The 23,167-nt window shown below is 47.4% G+C and overlaps 1 protein-coding gene across 11 annotated transcripts in view; it reads right to left on the bottom strand.

Moving 5' to 3' along the window:
* The window catches only part of SENP6 (SUMO specific peptidase 6), a 172,967-nt gene that overhangs the window by 24,190 nt on the left and 125,610 nt on the right, over nt 1-23,167 (bottom strand). For all 11 annotated transcript variants that reach the window (XM_069726523.1, XM_069726526.1, XM_069726529.1 and 8 more), the window contains 5 exons: nt 22,877-23,065; nt 13,926-14,152; nt 11,689-11,801; nt 2,171-2,287; nt 1,079-1,198 (listed from right to left, as the gene is read on the bottom strand). In XM_069726523.1, coding sequence (XP_069582624.1) covers nt 1,079-1,198; nt 2,171-2,287; nt 11,689-11,801; nt 13,926-14,152; nt 22,877-23,065 — 766 coding nt within the window. The remainder of the gene's footprint in view (nt 1-1,078; nt 1,199-2,170; nt 2,288-11,688; nt 11,802-13,925; nt 14,153-22,876; nt 23,066-23,167) is intronic.

Below are 23,167 nucleotides of genomic sequence, written 5' to 3' on the forward strand. Positions count from 1 at the left end.
CAGTGTCAATTTATGTGGTAATAACTCTGCAACGCTTCAACAAATCCCAGTGATTTTGAGATTGTTTTTTCGTGACACATTATACTTTATGATAATGGTAAATTTTGTTCAACATTTTTTGTGTTTATTTATAAAAAATATCAAAAATTTGAGAAAAATGTTAAAAAATTAGCAATTTTCTAAATTTGAATGATTCCCTTTAATCCAGATAGTCATACAACAGCAAACCATTAATAAATAAGATTTCCCACATGTCGGCTTTACATCAGCACCATTTGTAAAATGTTATTTTATTTTGTTAGCATTTTAGGAGGTTTAAAAATGTAGCAGCAATTTTTCATTTTTTCAAAGAAATTTGCAAAATTTATTTTTTTAGGGACGTATCCATGTTTGAAGTGACTTTAGGGGTCCCATATATTGGGAAACCCACAAACGTGATACCATTTTAAAAACAGCATACATATTGAAAACTGCTGTCAGGTAGTTTATTAACCCTTCAGGTGCTTTACAGGAATTAATGCAAAGTGGTATGACAGAAATGAAAATGTGTATTTTTACCACCTAAATGTTGCTAACTTCTAAACAGATTACTACAGCCGTCAGACTCTAAGGCCGCTATTTGGTCATGAATTGCCATGGCAAACATCAGGACAACAAAATCATGATCTGAGGGCATCAATTGTGACAAAGAAGAAGCCCCCACACTCTGTTAACCATTTATAATGATGTAGTCACTATTGACAGCAGCATCTAAGGGGTTAAACAGATTTAGATGGTGCAAATACTGATCGTGGCTGGTACAGCAAGTTGTCAGCTATAGTGTACAACCGACAGATGCTGGATTGTCATCTGTATGGGGAGGCTATTCTCTTATATCTCAGGTCAGTTAAAAGACGTATTGGCGGTCATTAAGGGGTTAAAGTATTTACAATTATAGCAGATTTCACCAGTGAAATGTTATCTTAAACCCAGAAAAGCTGCGTTCTTTATTCTAAGATGCATTAGTAGAGGGATAGAATGAAGTAGACAAACATATCACCAACATTCAGTTCAGTCAATCAAAAAGCATTTTCCTTACGTTAAGTTTGCGGTGTCTTGGAGATTCCTCCTCTCTCTCTGATTAAGACGCTTATAGAAAAAAGAACTGAAAATATGGATTCTGTCTGCCTTTTCCCGGAGTTTCTCGAGAACTAAATATCTAGTTGAAAAGAAAACACAAATGCTTATGAGATTTAGTTGTATGATCCCAAATAACTCATACAAACCTTGATAACTACAAGAACACATTTAGGGAAATTATTGATCGCTTTTTTTTTCATAAAAATGGAGTAAAAAAATAAATCAAATCATAGCACATGTCATGTTTGCATCCTTACAAGCTCTATATAAAAGAGCTTGTAAGTGCCGCACCCTTGTCTAGACTATAGCAGGTAACCAAGGCAACTTGGAGGATATTATGGAATTATAAATCTCTGCAGTCTTGAGAATGAAGAGGATTCTTGCATCTTGCTTTTAAAAGTATTTTGCAATTTTAAGCATTTAAGAGGAGACATCTTGCGCGGACTCCAGCCATTGGGAAAGCAATGATTTTTACATGCCAAATGCAGCAACACTCTAATCTAGCACAAGGTGGCAGTGCTGAGCAGCTCTTAGACAGTTTATGAACAAGAAGCTATTACACATTCCTGTTAAAAGTTATTCCATCCCCCCTCCTCAACCCCATCCCACCGCCCGACTCTGGGCCATCGCACCCCACAACTGTTTATAAAGAATCCCATGTTCATTTTTGTACATTTTGCTTTGCCCCAATAGATTAATGTATAAAATGTGAATTGCAGCCCTTGTCTTTATCTACAGCCTTTAAAAAGACCTAAAATATGTACACGTGTTTTCTTATGATTGGTTAAGAAAACAATTTTTACCATGAAATCTATTTTTCACTCTTGAATTGTGTGGCTCTCCCCATCCACGGAAACAGGTGAGCAAGCTTCCTTGGCTGCTTACATAACTCCCACAGAACAGGAGGCAATGTGCAGATACTTCTCCATTTAACTCTCCATTTGCTGAGCCAGAACAGGGGCCAGGCAAGTGCATTTCATTGTGACTTTTTTTTAAAGAAAAAGCTAACCACGCATAATTTATATAAATACGCAGAAACCAAGAAACTTACTTTAAATAGAAATCAATTATAACATCGTTTAAAAATTCTCCTTCATTTAGGCAATGGAGATCTTCATTAGTAACGGAAATACCACCTTTTGCTGGAGGTGGAGGATAGACAAATAATCTAAAGAAAAAGAAGAATGCATAATAAATGGACAGGAAAAGAGAATCAGAAGATACCAAGGTTAGACAGGCAAAAGAAAAGTTTGAGATAAAAATTCTTCATGTGTTCTTGAATCTCAAACGGAAAAAATAAATAAATGTGCACAAACCTCTGCAATATTTTTTTTATTTTTACGAGCAGTCAAGAGATATCTTTTTTAACAAAACTGGACTGGCTTATACGTTTTTTTAAGGGGTCATCCTGCCTTAGGCTACAAGTCAAATTATGTGAATCCTCACATTGTGCGTACTACGCCAGTGCTATGGGCGGGCGGGCGGTCATCTGTCCACAAGTATCAAATTTTCATAGTTCAGATCACATCCAGACTAGGCTTGTCTGGCCCTGCTACTGAGGCTGTGCACATCTAGACAGCATGCGACCGCATGTATTTAAATCACATACTTGGGGTCACACGTCGACTGCTCCTGGAATTGGAAGAATGAATGATGCGAGGATTCACAACTCTGCAGTCACAGAGTGACTTGTAGCCCAAGACTTGAAAACCCATTTAACCATGGAATATTAAAGGGTTACCCCCCAAAAAACAAGTTATCCCTTATTCATGTGGATATAGAAAAACTTGATCGCTGGTGGTCTGACCTTTGGAGCTCCCCAGCGACTAGAAAACAGGACTCTGCAGCATCATTTTAAATGGAGTGGCAGTGCGCATACTGGACCTTTGCTCCATGTATTATCAATACAACTGCTGGAAATCGAGTACAGTGCTTGGTATTCTAAGGCCCCTTCACATGTACGTTTTCACATGCACTGGAGACACGTATACAAACGTACCCATTATATCCTATGGGCTGCGCACAAGTCTGTTTTCACATGGACCGTATGACACACGAGTAGACATGTCCGTTTTTGTAATGGCACCATGGATGACAAAAGCCAATAAAAGTCTATGGGTCCACATAAAACACATACAGCCCAGAGATGACATCAGTGTGACACGTACCGCAATAAATGCATTTAAGAAATTCTTGCTTTTTATGTGTTAAAAATGTGCAAAAAGAGAAGAGATAAATTGATATCCGTTAGATATATACCGTATATACTCGAGTATAAGCCGACCCCCCTAATTTTGCCACAAAAAACTGGGAAAACTTATTGACTCGAGTATAAGCCTAGGGTGGAAATGCAGCAGCTACCGGTGAATTTCAAAAATAAAAATAGATCATTATTTCCCCATAGCTGTGCCATATAGTGCTCTACACCATTCATATTTCCCCATAGCTGTGCCCCATATAGTGCTCTGCACCGTTCACTGTGCCCCCTAGCTGTGCCATATACGGTGCTCTGCACCGTTCACTGTGCCCCATTGCTGTGCCATATACGGTGCTCTGCACCGTTCATTGTGCCCCCTAGCTGTGCCATATACGGTGCTCTGCACCGTTCATTGTGCCCCATTGCTGTGCCATATACGGTGCTCTGCACCGTTCATTGTGCCCCCTAGCTGTGCCATATACGGTGCTCTGCACCGTTCACTGTGCCCCCTAGCTGTGCCTTATACGGTGCTCTGCACCGTTCACTGTGCCCCCTAGCTGTGCCATATACGGTGCTCTGCACCGTTCACTGTGCCCCCTAGCTGTGCCATATACGGTGCTCTGCACCGTTCACTGTGCCCCCTAGCTGTGCCATATACGGTGCTCTGCACCGTTCATTGTGCCCCCTAGCTGTGCCTTATACGGTGCTCTGCACCGTTCATTGTGCCCCCTAGCTTTGCCTTATACGGTGCTCTGCACCGTTCATTGTGCCCCCTAGCTGTGCCTTATACGGTGCTCTGCACCGTTCACTGTGCCCCATAGATGTGCTCCATATACGGTGCTCTGCACCGTTCACTGTGCCCCATAGATGTGCTCCATATACGGTGCTCTGCACCGTTCACTGTGCCCCATAGATGTGCTCCATATACGGTGCCCTGCACCGTTCACTGTGCCCCATAGATGCTCCACATTAATCTGTGCTGCCGCTGCTACTGCTGCAATAAAAAAAAAAACACATACTCACCTCCCTTGATTGCAGCTCCCGGCGTCTCGTTCCGGCGCCTCCATCTTCCCGGCGTCTCTGCTCTGACTGATCAGGCAGAGGGCGCCGCGCACACTATATGCGTCATCGCGCCCTCTGCCTGATCAGTCAGAGAGCGCAGACGCCGGGAAGATGGAGGCGCCGGCCGGGAAGATGGATCGGCGCCCGGCGGCTGGAACGAGGACAGGTGAATATAACATACTCACCTAGTCCTGGCGATCCTCGCGCTGTCCCCTCCTGTCTTCGGCGCTGCAGCTTCTTTCTCTATCAGCGGTCACCGGCACCGCTGATTAGAGAAATGAATAAGCGGCTCCGCCCCTATGGGAGGTGGAGCCGCTTATTCATTTCTGTAATGAGCGGTCCCACGTGACCGCTGAAGAGAGGAAGAAGCTGCAGCGCAGAAGACCGTGGGACGGCAGGGACAGCGCGAGGATCGCTGGGACTAGGTAAGTATACCCCAGCGCCCTCAGCCCCTCACCTGCCGACCCCACCGCTACCGTGACTCGAGTATAAGCCGAGGGGGGCACTTTCAGCCCTAAAATTTGGGCTGAAAATCTCGGCTTATACTCGAGTATATACGGTAATTTGTGCCTTATATATGTACATCTATTAACCTAGTAAATAAATGAAAAAAACTGGATTTTTGGTTGCTTATCGTAAAATCTATTTCTTGGAGCCTCCATTGGGGGACACAGGATCCATGGGTGTATGCTGCTGCCACTAGAAGGCTGACACTATGCAAATAAAAAAGTTAGCTCCTCCTCTGCAGTGTACACCCCACCGACTGGCATAATACTCTTCAGTTAGTGAGAAAGCAGTAGGAGATAATGAAAAAGGTTGAAAACCATAAACACAAACTTGAGAACTGTTATAGAACATAAAACAACAGAAAACATTGGGAGGGAGCTGTGTCCCTCAATGGAGGCTCCTAGAAACAGATTTTACGGTAAGCAACCAAAAATCCTGTTTTCTTTATCGCCTCTCATTGGGGGACACAGGAACCATGGGACGTCCCAAAGCAGTCCCAAGGGCGGGAAAAACAGACTTCCATCAGGTCAGAGGACTCACCACTGCCGCCTGCAAGATCCTTCTGCCTAGGCTGGCGTCCGCCGAAGCGTAGGGATGGACCTTGTAAAATTTGGCGAACGTGTGGATGGAAGACCAAGTTGCCGCTTTGCAAAGCTGTAGGACGGAAGCCCTGTGGTGCACCGCCCAGGAGGCGCCGACAGCCCGGGTAGAGTGAGCCTTAATCCCAGGAGGGGGAACTCTGTTCTTGACCTGATAAGCCTCCAAAATTGCCATTCTGATCCAGCGAGCAATAGTCGCCTTAGAAGCCGGTTGGCCTCTGTGCGTGCCATCAGGAATGATGAAAAAGGAATCCGTTTTCCGGAAAGTGGTCGTTCTATCCAGGTAGATCCTCACTGCCCTGACGAGGTCCAGCTTGTTTAACGATTGCTCCAGAGGATGAGTCGGAGCTGGACAAAAGGAAGGTAGAACGATGTCCTCGTTGAGGTGGAAGGTGGAAACCACCTTAGGAAAAAAAGAAGGTGGAGGCCGGAAGACCACCTTGTCCTGGTGAATGACCAAGAACGGAGGACGGCAAGACAGGGCCGCCAACTCGGAAACGCGGCGAATAGAAGTGATGGCCAAAAGAAAGGCCACCTTCCAAGATAGAACTGATAGAGGAATCTCCCTGAGAGGCTCAAAGGGGGAAACCCTCAGAACGTCCAGTACCAGGTTTAAATCCCATGCATCCACAGGGGCCCTGTACGGCGGGACAGCGTGGGCTACTCCTTGAAGGAAGGTTCTAACCAGTGGCCGAGAAGCAAAAAGTCTTCTGAAAGAGGATGGAAAGCGCAGAGACCTGGCCCTTCAGGGAGCTAAGAGCCAGGACCAAATCCAGTCCTGCCTGAAGGAAGGCCAAAATGGAAGGCAGGAAAAGGACATAGATGAAACGCGGTTGGACTCGCACCAACGGAAGTAAGCCTTCCAGGTACGGTAGTAGATCCTGGAAGACGAAGGCTTCCTAGCCTGAATCATGGTGTGAATCACCCGGTCCGAAAGGCCGAACGCTCTTAGAACTGCGGTCTCAACGGCCACGCCGTTAAACTGAGCGACCGAGGATTCGGGTGGCAGATCAGACCCTGAGACAGCTGATCGGGCCTGTCTGGAAGGCGCCAAGGGGCGTCCGCGAGAAGATTGACGATCTCCGCAAACCAACCTCTCCTGGGCCAATCCGGGGAAATCAGAATGACCGGCACCCCTTCCGCTTTGATCTTTTTCAACAGCTTGGGAAGGGCAGGGGTGGGAACAGATAGGGCAGCATGAACTGCGACCAAGGAATGGCCAGGGCATCGACGCCCACCGCGAGGAACCTTCCTGTTCATTCGGGATGCCGTGAGGTCCACGTCCGGAGTCCCCCATTGAAGACAAATCTGATGGAAAACCTCCGGATGCAAGGACCATTCCCCTGCCGCGAGGCCCTCGCGGCTGAGGAAGTCGGCGGCCCAGTTGTCCACGCCAGGGATATGAACCGCGGATATCACCGGAACCGTTGCCTCTGCCCAAAGAAGGATCTTGGATACCTCGGCAAGGAACAAGGAGCTCCGAGTCCCCCCCTGATGGTTGACATATGCCACAGCCGTGGTGTTGTCCATCTGGATCCGGATTGGCAGGCCCCTGAGAATTCTTTCCCAGTGGCGGAGGGACAGAAAGATGGCCCGAATCTCGAGGACATTGATTGGCAGAGATGACTCCTGCATCGACCAACGGCCCTGAACCGTCAGGTGGTGAAAAACTGCCCCCCAGCCGAGGAGGCTGGCGTCCGTCGTCACCACCTGCCAGTAAACTGGAAGGAAGGACCTGCCCTGGGAGATGAGAGGTGACGTCAGCCACCAGATGAGAGACCGTTTGACCCGAGAAGAGAGACGGATCGGACGATCCAGGGAGAAGGCAGACATGTCCCACTGAGACAAAATGGCTTGCTGAAGGAGTCGCGAATGAAATTGGGCAAAGGGAATCGCTTCCAAAGTTGCTACCATCCTTCCCAGAACCCTCATGGCCGATCGGAGGGAGGGAGGCCGAGGACCCTGGAGCAAGCGTATGTCCCGACAAAGAGTGGATCTCTTGTCTTTGGGAAGGAAGACTTTGGTCTGATGAGTGTCGAAGAGCATGCCCAGAAAGATGATGCCATGAGAAGGAATAAGGCAGGACTTCTTCCGGTTGACCAGCCACCCGAAACGGGCTAAGGTGTCGAGAACGATGGACAGACTTTCGTGAGCCTGAGAAAAGGACGGAGCCTTGATAAGGATGTCGTCGAGGTATGAAAATAGGACCAGGCCTCTGACTCTCAAGATGGTCATCAGCGCCGCCATGACCTTCGTGAACACCCTTGGAGCGGTTGCGAGACCGAACGGCAGGGCAACGAACTGAAAGTGTTCCCGGAGCACCGTAAAGCGCAGGAATCGGTGATGTCCGGGAAAAATATGGATATGGAGGAAGGCGTCCTGGATGTCTATCGAGCACAGAAATTCCTGAGCCTCCACAGAAGCAATTACTGAATGAAGGGATTCCATCCTGAAGTGTCTCAGACGAACTCTCCTGTTCAGCAATGGGGCGAACCATGCCGTCTTTTTTCGGTACCACAAAAAGGTTCGAGTAGAAACCCGTGAACCGTTCTTTTTCTGGGACGGGAACGATTACCCCAGCTTTGAGAAGAGAAGTGATGGCTGTGAAGAAACCTGGAACTAGAGCAGGATCTCTTGGAGGACGGGATTCGAAGAAACGATCCCGAGGTCGTGAAACGAACTCTATCTTGTATCCCGAGGATACAACTTCCCTAACCCATGCGTCCTCTACTGCGGACATCCAGATGTCTCTGAAAAAGAGAAGACGGCCGACCAACCTGGGAGCTGGGCTGGGGTCTCGCCGATAGTCATGCCGAGGTGAATCTTCCAGTTCTGGGCCTGGAGGATCTACCCTGGGAGTAGCGAGGACGCCAGGACGGAGTGGGCCTAAAGGACACCGCCTTCTTCTCTTGACGTGCCTGTGGCCTCTGTTGCTGCTGGGAAAAGGAATTTGACGCCGCGAAGCGACGAAAAGGCCGAAAGGATCGAAACTGCCATCTCGGAGGAGGGCGACGAGGCTTAGCCTGGGGGGAGAAGAGAACTTGTACCCCCGGTGGCGTCCTTAATGATTTGGTCCAGCTGTGAACCAAAGAGGCGAGAGCCCTGGAAGGGCAGACTGGTAAGGGACTTTTTGGAAGATAAGTCCGCCTGCCAGGCCTTGAGCCAAACGGTCTGACGGATGGCAACAGCATTGCTGGAAGCCTGAGCCGCACAAGACACGGCATCCAGGAAGGTGGAGACCAGGTATTCACCAGCGTAGGAAATCTGGTTGGCAAGCTCCGCTAGTTGCACGGGGGGGGCGCCCCGTCCAGGATACCTCAACGTAGATCTTTGGCCGATTTTGAAATGGATTTTGAGACCCAAGTGGAAGCAAAAGTTGGGCATAGAGTCGCTGCAGCCGCTTCAAAGGCTGACTTCGCAAAGGATTCTATAACTCTATAGTTAGAATCCTTCAGAGATGCTCTGCCGGACAGTGGAAGCACCGTGTTGGTGGACAGCCTGCAAACAGGGGGATCCACCGAGGGAGAGACCGTCCAATTGGCGGTAAGTTCTGGAGAAAAGGGATATAACACACCCAGGCGTTTTCCCCTCTGAAAACGTCTGGTCGGGTTCTCTCTCTCGATGGACAAGATTTCCTCGAATTCAGGATGAGGAACAAAAAAATTGGAAGGTGGTTTAGCCCGACTAAACAAAACCTCCTGATCTGCGGGTTCCATAGAGGAATCCTTGATGCCACAGGTTTGGTTTATAGCTCCAATGAGATTCTGGACCATATCCCTCATGGTGGCGATTTGGTTATAATCCAGCTCCGAAATATCCTCCGAGGGCGCATCAGAGAATGCCTCGCCTGACTCAGGGGAGGGGGATCGGGGGGACGCCGACCGCAGAGGAGGGCCGTGTGGCGAGATGGAGCGAGAAGAGGACTCAGACCGACGTTCCTGTCTGGACCTTTTGTGGCTTATCAAGGAGGGCTCGGGCGGCGGCTCCTGCGACCCGCTGGCCACTGCGAATGTCTGCAGGGGTAATCGATCCAGCACGGACACCAGGGTTTGAGACATCCGTGTTAAATCGGCCACCGATTGTGACAGAGAGGAGGCCCAGCCTGGGATGGGGGTATCACTCTCAGGCGGACCGGCCGGAGGATCCTGGGCGGTGGGAACAATCGGGTTGCTGCAGGCCTGACATAGCGGAGAGGGCTGACCTGAGGGAAGTTTGCTGTTACAGGACGAACATGCAAAGTACTTGACTAAGGCAGAAGATGAAGTAGGGGGACGAGAGCGGCCTCCTTTAGAGTTAGACATTTTGAGAGGTCCCTGAAGAAAATGCCAGCGGGTTAGGGGACAGTGGGGCAGAGGGGGGTGTCAGTCTGCAGTGCAGAGCTACTCACGGCCGACGAGAAGAAGGATACCAGGTTTGCTTGCGGTGGAACAGAAAAGGTGGAGCTGCTGCCCTGCGGCCTCTGGTTGCAATCTGCGCAGATGATGTGCTGTGCCCCCAGAAATGAAGCTCTCGGCGAAAATGCGGGCACGTGTGGAATCTCCTGCCCCGTGTTCCAGGAGCGGCTTGGAGGAAGGGGCGGAGTCAGACCAGATGGCGCCGGTGGGCGGAGATTGCAGGGCACAGTTTGTCGGGCGGGAGAAAGCCCGCCCGAAGAAAGTGGAAGTGGAGGAGCGCGGTACCGGAAGTAGGCCCCGGCAGATGCCGGGACCTAAATTAGAGGCCGGTGCCGCTGGAAAGGAGACCGCGGCCCCGGAACAGTGCGCCACAGAGCAGCGCGGCAGCCTGCCAGGGCCGCAGGGAGAACGGAATAGTCGGATCGCGGCGCCGAAGCCCGCAGGGAGAAAGTAGCGCGGCAGCCTGGCAAGGCCGCCGCGCAGGGACAGAAGGCATTGCGGCCGCAGGGGATAGCGGTGCCGCCGGAAAAGTGACATTGCGGCCGCAGGGAGGACACTGCGGCCCCGATGAAGGGGATAGCTTCGGAGGAAGCGCGGCGCCCTGAAAGGCCACCGCGCGAAGATATGTAGTGCAGAGCTACTGCTCGTCTTGGTGCCCCTGGGATCCCTTTTAAAATAAGATCAGCGCCGCCATAGAAGATAGTGCAGCGCATTTAGGGACTACTACTCCCCTACACTGCGAGGGAATAAGGGGAAGATCTGGGAAATTTTAGGGGAAATACTCACCTAAACATCCCACGCAGTTACTAACCTGAGGGGATTGAGACGTCCACGGAGGTGTGATGGACGTCCTCGTCTCCGCAACCGACAGGCTCTGGTGGGCGAGTGGGTGGGGGACGGACCCAGGACCGGACTTCTAAGCACGCTTGTGACATCACCGCTGTGCTCTGCTTTACAGCCGGCGCTGACAGTCAGTGCGGGAAGCTGACGGCGGGGGACGTGACAGACATCGGAATGTGAGTATGTACTGTTTTTTTTGTTTTTTTTTTTACTTTTACAATGATAACCAGGGTAAATATCGGGTTACTAAGCGTGGCCCTGCACTTAGTAACCCGATGTTTACCCTGGTTACCCGGGGACTTCGGCATCGTTGAAGACAGTTTCAACGATGCCGAAGTCTTTCCCCTGATCGTTGGTCGCTGGAGAGAGCTGTCTGTGTGACAGCTCCCCAGCGACCACACAACGACTTACCAACGATCACGGCCAGGTCGTATCGCTGGTCGTGATCGTTGATAAGTCGTTTAGTGTAACGGTACCTTTACTCATTGCTTTATATGGGGGGAAAACAATTGCTAAAAAAAATGCTGAAAGAAGTTACGTGCTGCAGTTAAAAACAAAACAAAAAAAAAAACTGTTGTGCTTCAGATTTTGGAAATCTCATACCTTTTGCAGGTACTGTAAGAAGTCGCTTTTAATTTGCATAAAAAAACCAGCAAAAACGTAAGCCTAACTCTGATCTCCCAATGATCACCACAACTTATCCCCAGTTCTACAGCTCTATAAAATCACTGTGGATGCGCTGCTGGAGAAACAGAAATGTCAAAAAGGACTAAAGTAGTAATAACAGGCAAGACAAATGAATTCAAAAGGTGCCTCCAAATGATGGCTTCTGGAATAATTTGGCTAGAACGAAATCTTGCACTGTTAATAGATTTTTTTTTACACATCTATGACATGTAGCGTAGCTGGATAACAATTTCTCCAAGTTTGCTAACAGATAATCTTCTAGAAACATGACCTATAGACTTACTTTACAATTGGGCCAACAAAGACCGTATGTGTGTCACCTTCTTCTTCATCATCTTCAAAGAACTGCAAGTGAGGTGTGGTGTTCCGCAATTTCATTCGTGTTTCCGATATAGCCTGAATGAAAGGAAAACAACAGGTGCGATCAACTCCTGGCTTCTGGCAGACATATTTCCAAGTACAGTTGGGTGCGCAATGCCTGGGATCTGGCAAATGAATGACTAGCGATACGTTCACTTTACATTTATACTTTATGCTGTGTTTTTCTGATAAAATTACAGCATACTACACAGCAATAATATATAGGGGGCTCCAAGTTGCTTGAGACACTGGACAAAAATTTTCAGTGTCGTTTCACTGCAGGTCCAGCTTTAGGGGGTATGTTCACACATTGTTTTTTGCCACAAAAAAAACCAAGCAAACTGCAATTTACTGTGCCAGCAAAGGGGACATTTCTGAAATCTCCTGCACACGCTGCTTATCTTTTTCTTGCAGACTTGAAGCAGTTTCAAATGTACAGCATTTCAATTCTTTCAGCGTTTCTCACAAATTCTAATAGATGGGAAAAGACAAATAAATACTGCATGCAAAAATATGAATTTTTAATGCAGTGTTTTTCTGTCAATAGACATGTTTTCTTCAGCAGAAATGTCCGCAGCAAATATTTAACGTGCACATAAACCACTGGTCTTAGGCTATGTGCACACGTAGTCTGGGTCCACAGCGGATTTTTCCGCAGCAGATTTGATAAATCCGCAGTGGAAAACCGCTGCGGATTTATCGCGGAGTTACCGCGGTTTCACAACTGCGGTTTTCCATAAGGGCAGTTGTAAATCCGCTGCGGAAAACGCACAAAAGAAGTGACATGCTGCGGATTGTAAACCGCTGCGTTTCCGCGCATTTTTTTCCGCAACACAGCGTTTTTTTCCCCATACGTTTACATTGAACTGTAATGCAGGGTAAACTGCTGCGGATACGCAGCTGAGGAAACACTGCGGATCCGCAGCAAAATCTGCATCGTGTGCACATAGCCTAACAATGGCTTAAAACAGTCATTTCTCTATACAGTGCATTGCAACTATAGTTTAAAGTGAACCCATCCCATTGCACATGTAGTCTGAGCCTTTTATTACCCCCTTGGTTAGGTAAAAATAATGAAATAAAAAAATGTATTTATTTCCATTTTTCCATTAGGGTTAGAGTTGGGCTGAAGTGAGTTGGGCTAAAGCTAGGGTTAGGGTTGTGATTATGGTTAGGGTTGGGATTACGGTTACGGGTGTGTTAGGGCTAAGTTTGTGGTTAGGGTTATGATTGGGATTAGGGCTGTGTTGGGGTTAGGGTTTGGATTTGGATTAGGGTTGGAGTTAGAATTGGGGGGGGATTCCACTGTTTAGGCACATCAGGGGGTCTCCAAACGTGACATGGCGCAACCATTGATTCCTGCCAATTTTACGTTCAAAAAGTCAAACGGTGCTCCCTCCCTTCTGAGCCCTGCCATGCGCCCAAACTGTGGCTTTCCCCCACATAAGGGGTATCGGCGCACTCAGGAGAAATTGCACAACAAATTTGGTGGTTCATTTTCTCCTGATACCCTTGTGAAAATAAAAAAAAAATTGGTTCCAAAGTAAATTATCTGTGAAAAAAGTAAAATGTTCATTTTTTCCTTCCACATTGCTATAGTTCTCGTGAAGCACCTGATGGGTTAATTTACTTCTTGATTGTGGTTTTGCGCACCTTGAGGGGTGCAATTTTTCATGATCTCGGGTTGGGTGAGGACTTATTTTTTGCCTGCCAAGCTGACGTTTTTAATGATACCATTTTGGTGCAGATAGTATCTTATGATTGCCCGTTATTGCATTTTATTGCAATGTCGCGGCGACCCAAAAAAAAATGTAATTCTGGCGTTTTGACATTTTTTTCTCGCTACGCCGTTTAGCGATCAGGCTAATCCTTATTTTTCATTGATAGGTCAGGCGATTCTGAATGCAGCGATACCAAATATGTGTAGGTTTGATTTTATTTTTATGGTTTTATTTTGAATGGGGCGAAAGGGGGATGATTTGAAATTTATTTTTTGAAAACTTTTTATTTTATTTTTAGATAACTTGTTTTCACTGGACAATCACTGAGATGTATATAGTATTAATATGAAAAATACACAGGTAAAAAGAAACAAGCATTTGTTCAGTATCAGAGAGGTGTCCCACAAACAGAAAATAATGAGAAAAATAAAACATTTACGCTTCGAGTTATGTGGTCCTTTGGAGTGGAAGCTACTGAAGGTGTTTCAGAACCATGATTGGTGGAGGCAACAAGTCGTCTATTTGCTTCTTCAAATGATATTTTTGAAAAAAAGTTGGGAATTAATTGTTTTTCTCCAACTTCAGATTGTATCCTTTCGAAACAAACAATTTCATGTGCTTCTGGAGGTCTGTCAAAGATTAACACAATGTATTGCTCTGCTATGCCTACAACAGAAAAGTGCAGACAATTAATAACACACAGGACTTGATTCATCATTTCTTTTTTTTTTTTTTTAATTGTCTTTCTAATTTTGTCTTGTTATAATTCTTGACAATTTTGTGCCAAACTCTTCAAAAACTGTTCAAAATCTAAACTGCCCTTTATTTCTTTTTGCATTTTTTTTTTTAGAGGAAATATAGGGATTTTTGTGTACTCACCGTAAAATCCTTTTCTCCGAGCCATTCATTGGGGGACACAGACCATGGGGTGTATGCTGCTGCCACCAGGAGGCTGACACTAAGTGATACAAAGAAAGTTAGCTCATCCCCTGCAGTATACACCCTCCTGCTGGCTCCCAGCTAACCAGTTCGGTGCAAAAGCAGTAGGAGATCAATAACAACATATAAGCGTATAGCATGTCATATTATATATGCGAGTATAACATATCAAATGATAAAAACAAGCACAAACTAATAATAGGGAGGTAGCTGTGTCCCCCAATGAATGGCTCGGAGAAAAGGATTTTACGGTGAGTACACAAAAATCCCTATTTCTCCTTCGCCTCAATGGGGGACACAGACCATGGGACGTCCTAAAGCAGTCCCTGGGTGGGGACAACATCAGATCAGGCTGTGTAGCCGCTACTTACAAGTGCGCCACCGCGGCCTGCAAAGTCCGCCTGCCCAGACTCACATCTGTGGAAGTGTGTGAATTACAGTGCTTCAAGAATGCATGCGGACTGGAGGAATTCGCAAGCTTGCGGTCGTGCTTGCCGACGTCTGGTGCCTAGAGCCCTCAGACAGGGAGATAGGCTGACATCTAGCACAGAAGGACTCCTGCATGGTGAAAAGAATCCACCAGGCTAACATGGCCGATGAAACGGCTAAACCCTTCCTGTGACCGTCAGGAAGCCTACTTACCATCGAGAAGCCCAAGTAAAGTGTCCAACCTTCGGAAGGACGCCGTCCTTGATACGTACCCACTCGGAGCACTCACTTCTTCCAGATTATGGAGAACCCATTCCGTTTTGTGGACTGGAGCCGAAAGAGATGAGAGGACGAAGCCCCTGGGACAGTGGGAATACAATACCCCCTTGGCAACGAGGGAAGGGGATGGCTTGAGGGCAACCTTGCCTTGATGGTAATAAGGAAAAAAGTCTGAAAGAACAGAGCGGCGAGCTCTGAAGACTCATTAGGATGACAAGAACGCAGAGAAAAAAGGGGAGTGACCTTCCCTGATAGTAAAGTCTGTCCGGATCAAAAAAGGAGTCTACTGTAAGATCCCCAGGACCATTAAGGTCCCACAGATCTAACAGTACATGGTAGGGAAGAACTACAGGTGAAGGGTCCCTGCGAGAAAGTCCATATTTCGAGGTTTGTCGCCATAAGACGGAAAAATACAAGTACCGCAAGTGAGAAAACCTGACATGGTCAGTGCGGGTCTCCCGGGATCACTGGGGCCCTTCCTGCTTCCAAAAAGATCTCAGACGTAGTGGAAGAGTTATGGAAATTGGTACCATGGAAGAACAGAGCATGCACTGCGGTGGACTTGGATCTCGAGGCCAAACCATGAACTGGAGTACATTGGCGTTCAGATTGGACGCCATCCGACCTACATCCGGAGTACTCCAGTGAAGGCAGATCTGATGGAAGACTTCCGAGTGAAGTTCCCACTCACTTGAGGAGAAACCCTGACGGCTGAAGATGTCAGCCGCCCAGTGTTCTACTCCAGGGATATGTACTGTTGAGATCACCGAATGATAGATCTCGGCCCATCAGAGAGTGCGAGGTACCTCGGCCATGGCACTTGACTGTGGGTAGTTGCTAGATGGTTGATGTATGGCACAGCCGTGGCATTATCCAATTGAAGACGGATGGTTGACCCGCCTAAAGGCAGTGGACCTGCTGTAGGATTAGCCGTGCCGTTCGGATCCCCAGAGCAATGATCGGGAGAAGAAGACTGGCAGTGGTATTCCCTAAACCATTGGACAAGGAGAAGGCTCTGGATGAGGAAGGAGCTCAGAGACTACCCTTTGAAAGCCTGATTGGCTTGCTGAAAACGAGCAGAGCGAAATACAGCGCTTCCATTGACGTCTTTTTCCTCAGAACCCTCCTAGCGAATTGAATTAACCGAGGGAATGAGTGATCAAGTGCACGAGCTCCATGTTGAAGGGCCACGACCTTGACTCGAGAGAGAATTACCATCCTTCTTGTGCAGATCATCCTCAAAAAAGGATCTGCTGGGCTGGGAATGAGGAAAAAACTTGTCTAAGTTTAGCTGCTAGCCCAAGTGAGAGGGTATTGCAAGTGATAATAGACAACTCAGCGTAGTCCTTGAAGAGTGGCTAGAAAGTGGTCCAAATAGGGCAGGACGACCATGCTTCTAGGGAGCAAGAAGCACATGACAACCGCCATGACCCTTGCGACCACTCTGGTGCGGTAGCCAGGCCGAAGGGCAAGGTCGTGACTTGAGAATGCTGTTCGCGAATGGAAAGGCGAAGAGATTATTGTAGAGGGGAAAAATAGGAATGTGAGGTATGTGGAAGTAATGGCTGAGTGGAGGAACTCCATCTGAAAAAGGAGGACCTTGTCAAAGGTTGTTAGAAGTTTGAGGTCCAGGAATGGTCTTACTTTTCATACCCTCCTTTTTGGAACCAAGATCCCTTAGATCTAGACTGTCCTGGACAACGCTTCCACTGCTGGTTGGGTCTGTAGAAAAGATACGATCCCTTGTTAGTCTCCTGCTCAGAAGATTTGATTGGCCAGCTATACTGTCTTCGGGGAAAGGTTACTTGTGTGAATCGAAGTAGTTAAGGTCTCTGACCAGGAGACTATTGGTCAAGCAACCCATGTGGCGGCTAAGGAAGGAGGTATTTTAATTGATGATACATCGGGCAGGGATACTGGTAGGTATACCACAAGAAATTCTACCCGGTTAGTCTGCCACATGGCAGAATGCAGGGCTGCAACCAGCAGGTCTCTTGCCATCGTCGAGCAGAGAAAAAAATTAGGAACCCTCGATCCACCATCCTCTTAACAGGGACGTGGAGAGGAATCGTCCGCTTTCTTGCATCATCCGCTAAATAGTGGTGATACAAAGGGGGGGGGGTGCTCGGACGCCAAAAATGTGTGCCTCTGTACATCCCCAGAGTGAGGTCCCCGGGCGGACAGGGCAGGTTGTGTGGCGTTAGGCCTGGATGCAGAAGAGCATACATGGAGGCGACACTGCATGTGCTCGTCTGTTGAAGGTGTGGGGGGAAATCGATGCCCTTTAAGGGACCCGTCGCCCATAAAATTCCGACCAGGTATGGCATCCTACTTAGAGGTTTCTGTCCAGTGCATCACCCGTCAATTTGTTGATGGAGATTTTCTAGAACCTGTACGTTTTTCTAGAATACTTGCGGTCCCTGCTGGCCGACGGCTCCCATTGTAGGAGAGGGAGCATGTTGAGTGCTCCAGAGCTCAGTTAGGGTGACCAGCTTAGGATAGATGATGTGCCCTTAAGACCAGTAAATACTGGTCATGCGCCTTTAAGACTAGGGGTTACTGGTCATGTGCCTTTAAGACCAGGGAATACTGGTCTTGTGCCATAAAAATCAGACCAGGTATGGCATCCCACTTAAAGGCTTCTGTCCAGTGAATCGCTCGTCAATTTGTTGATGGTATAAATAGGAGAGTCCCTCTTTTTCTGAAGCTCTGGCAATCCAAGGCAATATCCGATCCATATTCAGCGTTGTTCTCAACAAATCATAGGGGAGAGATCAGGAAATGAAAACTTCAGTTTTCTAGACGCCTGTACATTTTTCTAGAGTACTTGCGGCCTCTGCTAGCCGACGGCTCCCATGTAGGAGAGAGACCATGTATATCGGTCCTGCGAGCACTCCGAGCCACAGAGGGTTCACAGAGGGATACAATCTTTTGGTCAGAGAAACCATGGGTTGCGGTTAGTGACAAAGCCCACTGAGGAGGACTAGGTACTCTGAGATAAACTGGGATCAGCGGCGGAAGGCTCCAGAGCTCAGTTAGGGTGACCAGCTTCGGATTGATGATGTGCTCTTAAGACCAGTAAATACTGGTCATGCGCCTTTAAGACTAGGGAATACTGGTCGTGTGCCTTTAAGACCAGGGAATACTGGTCTTGTGCCTTTAAGAGCGGGGCATACTGGTCATGTGCCTTTAAGAGCGGGGCATACTGGTCATGTGCCTTTAAGACCAGGGCATACAGGTCATGTGCCTTTAAGACCAGGGCATACTGGTCACGTGTCTTTAAGACCAGGGCATACTGGTCACGTCTTTAAGACCAGGGCATACTGGTCACATGCCTTTAAGACCAGGCCATACTGGTCATGTGCGTAAGACCAGGGCATACTGGTCACATGCCTTTAAGACCAGGGCATACTGGTCATGCGCCTTTAAGACCAGGAATACTGGTCATGTGCCTTTAAGACCAGGGCATACTGGTCATGTGCCTTTAAGACCAGGTAAAACTGGTCATGTGCCCTTAAGACCAAGGAATACTGGTCATGCGCCATTAAGACCAGGGAATACTGGTCATGCGCCTTTAAGACCAGGAATACTGGTCATGCGCCTTTAAGACCAGGAATACTGGTCATGCGCCTTTAAGACCATGAATACTGGTCATGTGCCTTTAAGACCAGGGCATACTGGTCATGTGCCTTTAAGACCAGGAATACTGGTCATGCGCCTTTAAGACCATGAATACTGGTCATGTGCCTTTAAGACCGGGGCATTTTTCAAGGATTACGCCAGAGGTGAAGCCCCTTGAGGGGAACTAGGTACTCTGGGAAGAGCCGGGATCGGTGGCAGCGGAGGCTCCTGAGCTCATTTGTTAAGGAAAGGTGACCGGCTTCTGGCAGAGCAGAGAATGCTGGTAATGTGCCCCTTTTAAACTAGGGAACCTTTAAGACCAGGGAATGCTGGTCATGTGTTTTTACAAAGCCAGGGAAAGCTGGGTGCGAGCGGGGAGGGGTGCAAAGGGAGGGATTCTCCTTACCGAGATTCTGAGTCCCCCGTCTGGAATAGCGCTGTCTTCAGCGCTGAAAACCGCCGGTGCGATGCAGCAGCCACTTCCGGATGAGCTCGTGTCCGGAGATGGCAGGAGGACGAAGAGAATAGAGTTCTCGTCCTGAATGAGAGGCGCCTGAATGGGGGGGTGGAGCCTGAAGCGCGGCCTAGCATGGGCAGAGTTCCGGGTTGCGGCCTACACAAACCCGAAGCCTGGGGCTAAATTTTTGAAGCCAGCCGGCACCGAAGGGAAAAAGCCGCCGGATGCGCAGAGCCCTCCAACTGCTCGAGTCCCGGCACTTACCCCAGTATGCAGCTTTGTTCAGCAGGTCAGAGGTAGAGAAAGGATCCTGTGCTGTTGCTGCTGTTTGGACGGTGCAGGGATAAGAAAAGTCCTCAATCCATCGTCCCTTTGGAGGTGGGGAGGAACCGTCCGCCTCCGTGTACCATCCGCTCTTAATAGTGGTGATGCAGTGGGGGCTGCTCGGACGCCACGCTGGAAGGTGCCTCTGTACAGCCGAGGGTAAAACCTGGTGGGCAGGGCTGCATGTCCGGCAATAGGCCTGGCTGCAGAAGAGGATACTGAAGGTGAAACTCCAGTGCTCGTCTGATAAGGGAGGGGGGAGATCGGTGCCCTTGAAGGGGCCCGTCGCCCCTAGAATAAGCTCAGGCAGTGGCTTCCCACGTCGCAGGAGAGGATACGAAGAGGTAAAACTTCCGTGCTCGCCTGTTGTTGGTTCGGGGAGATCAGAACATGAAAGAATCCGTCGCCCCATTCGTCCGTTGTAAAAGGTAAAAGAGTTCTTTGGGTCTGAATAGCAGACCTGTCCGTGTGCCTCCTACGGACACGGAGCAAGGACTGGTTAGCTGGGAGCCAGCAGGAGGGTATATACTGCAGGGGAGGAGATCACTTTCTTTGTATCACTTCGTGTCAGCCTCCTGGTGGCAGCAGCATACACCCATGGTCTGTGTCCCCCAATGAGGCGAAGGAGAAAGTTGCATGTTTCGCTACACTGTTGTAAAATTTGCATATCGGTTTCAGATGTACATAAAATAACAAATGTTGGACTAGAGTACTTTTGTGCAAAAGTTTTAGACATTTTCAAATACCGGTAGTCGCAACTGATCAATCAAGTGAAAAATACCTGAAAACCCTAAACTCTGCCCACAATGGCAAAAGAAAATAAAAAACAGGTGAACACAAAATAAACTTAAAAGAAGAAGGCGCAAATTTAAAAAAACAAAACAAAAAAAAAACAAGCAAAAAATACCAGAAACTGGACAAAAAGGAGAAAAGGCAAGAGCGAATAAGGCAATATATCTTGATGTGATAAAATAAAGGATAATCCAGCCCAACAGACATACAATCTTTATTCAATAGGTATCATACAGAGGACGACTGGTAAAACATTTATGTTAAAATCATCATTAATGGTGCTGCAACCCCTGAAATGTGTATATGCCATCTTTGATTTTAACACGAATGTTTAACCAGTCGTCCTCTGTATAAGGATAAAAAGAAGATTGCATGTCCGTTGGGTTGGACTATCCTTCCTTTACCAAGTTTTCTTGTGCCAAGGCAGAGTCGCTATCTGTGCTGCAGACTGCATGGGAATAACCTGAGGGTGAGCTGGAACATTCTTTTGTCTATTATATATCTTAATAAAAGTTAAAGGGTTATTCTCCAAAAATAAATGATAACTTGCGGATCACTGGGGGTCTGACTGCAGGGACCCCCCAAGGATCCATAAAACGGGATTCTGGAACATCCTGAAAGGAAAGGAGGTGCGCATGCTTGGCCTCCACTCTAGCCATTGTCTACAAGCAGAGTACAGCTATTTCTGGCAGCCCTATAAACGATGAATGAAGAGGAGGTTAGACAGGCACATATCTGCTCCAGTCAAAGTTCTAGGGCCCTGAGTTTGGGATTGCTGGGGTACCCAACAGGGGAAAGTTATCACCAGTGGTGCAATTTTTAACTTCTGGGAACCAATGCAAAATTTCCAACAGGTTCCTTAAAAATCAAGGGTATTTAAAGAGACGCTATCACAAAAAAAAATGCCCTACTGTTTAAATTAGGTGTCTGTGTAACTGGCAATGTTATTTTTTTCATATCGTGATCTTTATTAAATAGTAATCTTGCAATTTCCACACCGGTCATTGGGGCTTTTTTAGACTTCCTGTCCTTTTAGGAAGAGTTTTTAGCAAGGCTCATTATCATTAGAAGCAGGATCATAATAACCGGTAGCTCCTCTATACACAGCTGATAACTCAGGATCCACCAATCACAATAGGGGATGCCACAGCTGACCTGCTCCCCCTCCCTTCACAATGACATTTGCACACTCAATAGTCACTTCAATGCAAAAGATAGGATCATGTCTGACCATTGTGGTGATGTCCGTGTTTATTTTATTAAAACAAATAGGAAACTGTGCCAAAAAAGGTTCTAACGGCCAACATGAAGGTTCTATTTTTTATTTTTATTACAAATTGTAATATGTAAAAAGAAAAAAAAGAAAACAAAAAACAATAAACTTTCTTGAAAAATAAATTAAAGCTTCCGTTTAATAAGTATTGGTATTCTCATGTGAGCCAAAGTGACCTTTGAGCCCTCCTGGTCTTCAGGGCCAGGTAGAACTGCAACACCCGCAGACACTATAGTGTAGATACTGGCTATCCTCTATTCTTATGGACAGGGAAGAACGTGTTATTTTGGGAATAACCCTTTAAGACTCTATTCAGATATACATAATCTGAATGCAAAGTATAATTACAGCGTAATTTAATGCATAACTCTGCTTCAGAAGTGCCTGGGATTCGGCATGTTCTTCACTTAAAAGGGGTTGTCAGGTCCAAAATGAGAAGTCTGTGTCACAGCAGACTCACGAATCCTCCCAGCGAATGCACTGCGGAGATTCGCTGCTTTCCGAGCCGGTATCGGCGGGTACATGTGTGTTATACATACCCCCAACCAAAGGACGACTTGTGGACGAGGCCTAGCTCCATACACTTGTTTTGAGCCAAGCCATGCCCACTGGGCGGCTGCATCACTAAACGGGGTACGACATACACTTATATGGAGCGACGACGTGCCCACTATTCGGCCTCTGGTTGGGAGTATGTATAATACATACATACCCTGAGCTCCTGGCTCAGAAACCGGGGAATCCTCGCAGAGAACAGTGCTTGCGCTAGGGGGGATTCATAAATTTGCAGTCACACAGAGTGACTGCAGACTTATTATTCTGGACTAGACAACCCTGGCCACTACGTTTTTTACTGATATCCTATCCAGTTTTACCTGGCGCCGTCCTGGAAGTTCTCGCATGCTTCGCTTTGAAAATGAGGTTGATCTGCAGGACCCAGACGCTATAGAAATTATGGAGTTTCTGTGTTTTGGCAGCATCTGAAAGCTTCCAGCTGGTGTGCTGTGTGTCCCACCCCACCAATCAGATATCCTTAAGATACGTTACCAATGAAAAAAGTAGTGGCCAACCCCTTTAAGAAATAGATTACTGCTGAATCACATTACCTGACAGTCTACTGAATAACTATAGACAGCTGAATGCTTACTGTTACTATAACCACATTCCTGTAAGATTTGTAGTCTCAAATGTGAAGAAACCCATGAGCTCCAGAGGAGATACAAGTGATGGAGGTCCAACTAGAAAACCAGCCCCAAACACAACTGAGAAGACTTACTTGTAGCATTGCAGTCATACCATCCAGCTTCATTTTCTCTGCTCATCTGAAACCGTGACTGCAGCTTCTTACAGAGACACGGCGTACTTTGAAAATAGACTACTGGAAGTTTTCTTGCACTGCACCATTCACACTTTGTCAGCTGTGAAGTAGGCAATATTAATTCAAGACCATCTTTAGCATTAACGTCTGTGAACAAAAAACACAACATTTTACTTGTATCTCACAGAGGAGTGAAAAGAATTATCCTACCAACAGTGAAGTTTGGAGGTGGGAACATCACGGTGTGGG

Source organism: Ranitomeya imitator, chromosome 5, assembly GCF_032444005.1.
Source record: "Ranitomeya imitator isolate aRanImi1 chromosome 5, aRanImi1.pri, whole genome shotgun sequence".
NCBI classification, from domain to species: Eukaryota; Metazoa; Chordata; class Amphibia; order Anura; family Dendrobatidae; genus Ranitomeya; species Ranitomeya imitator.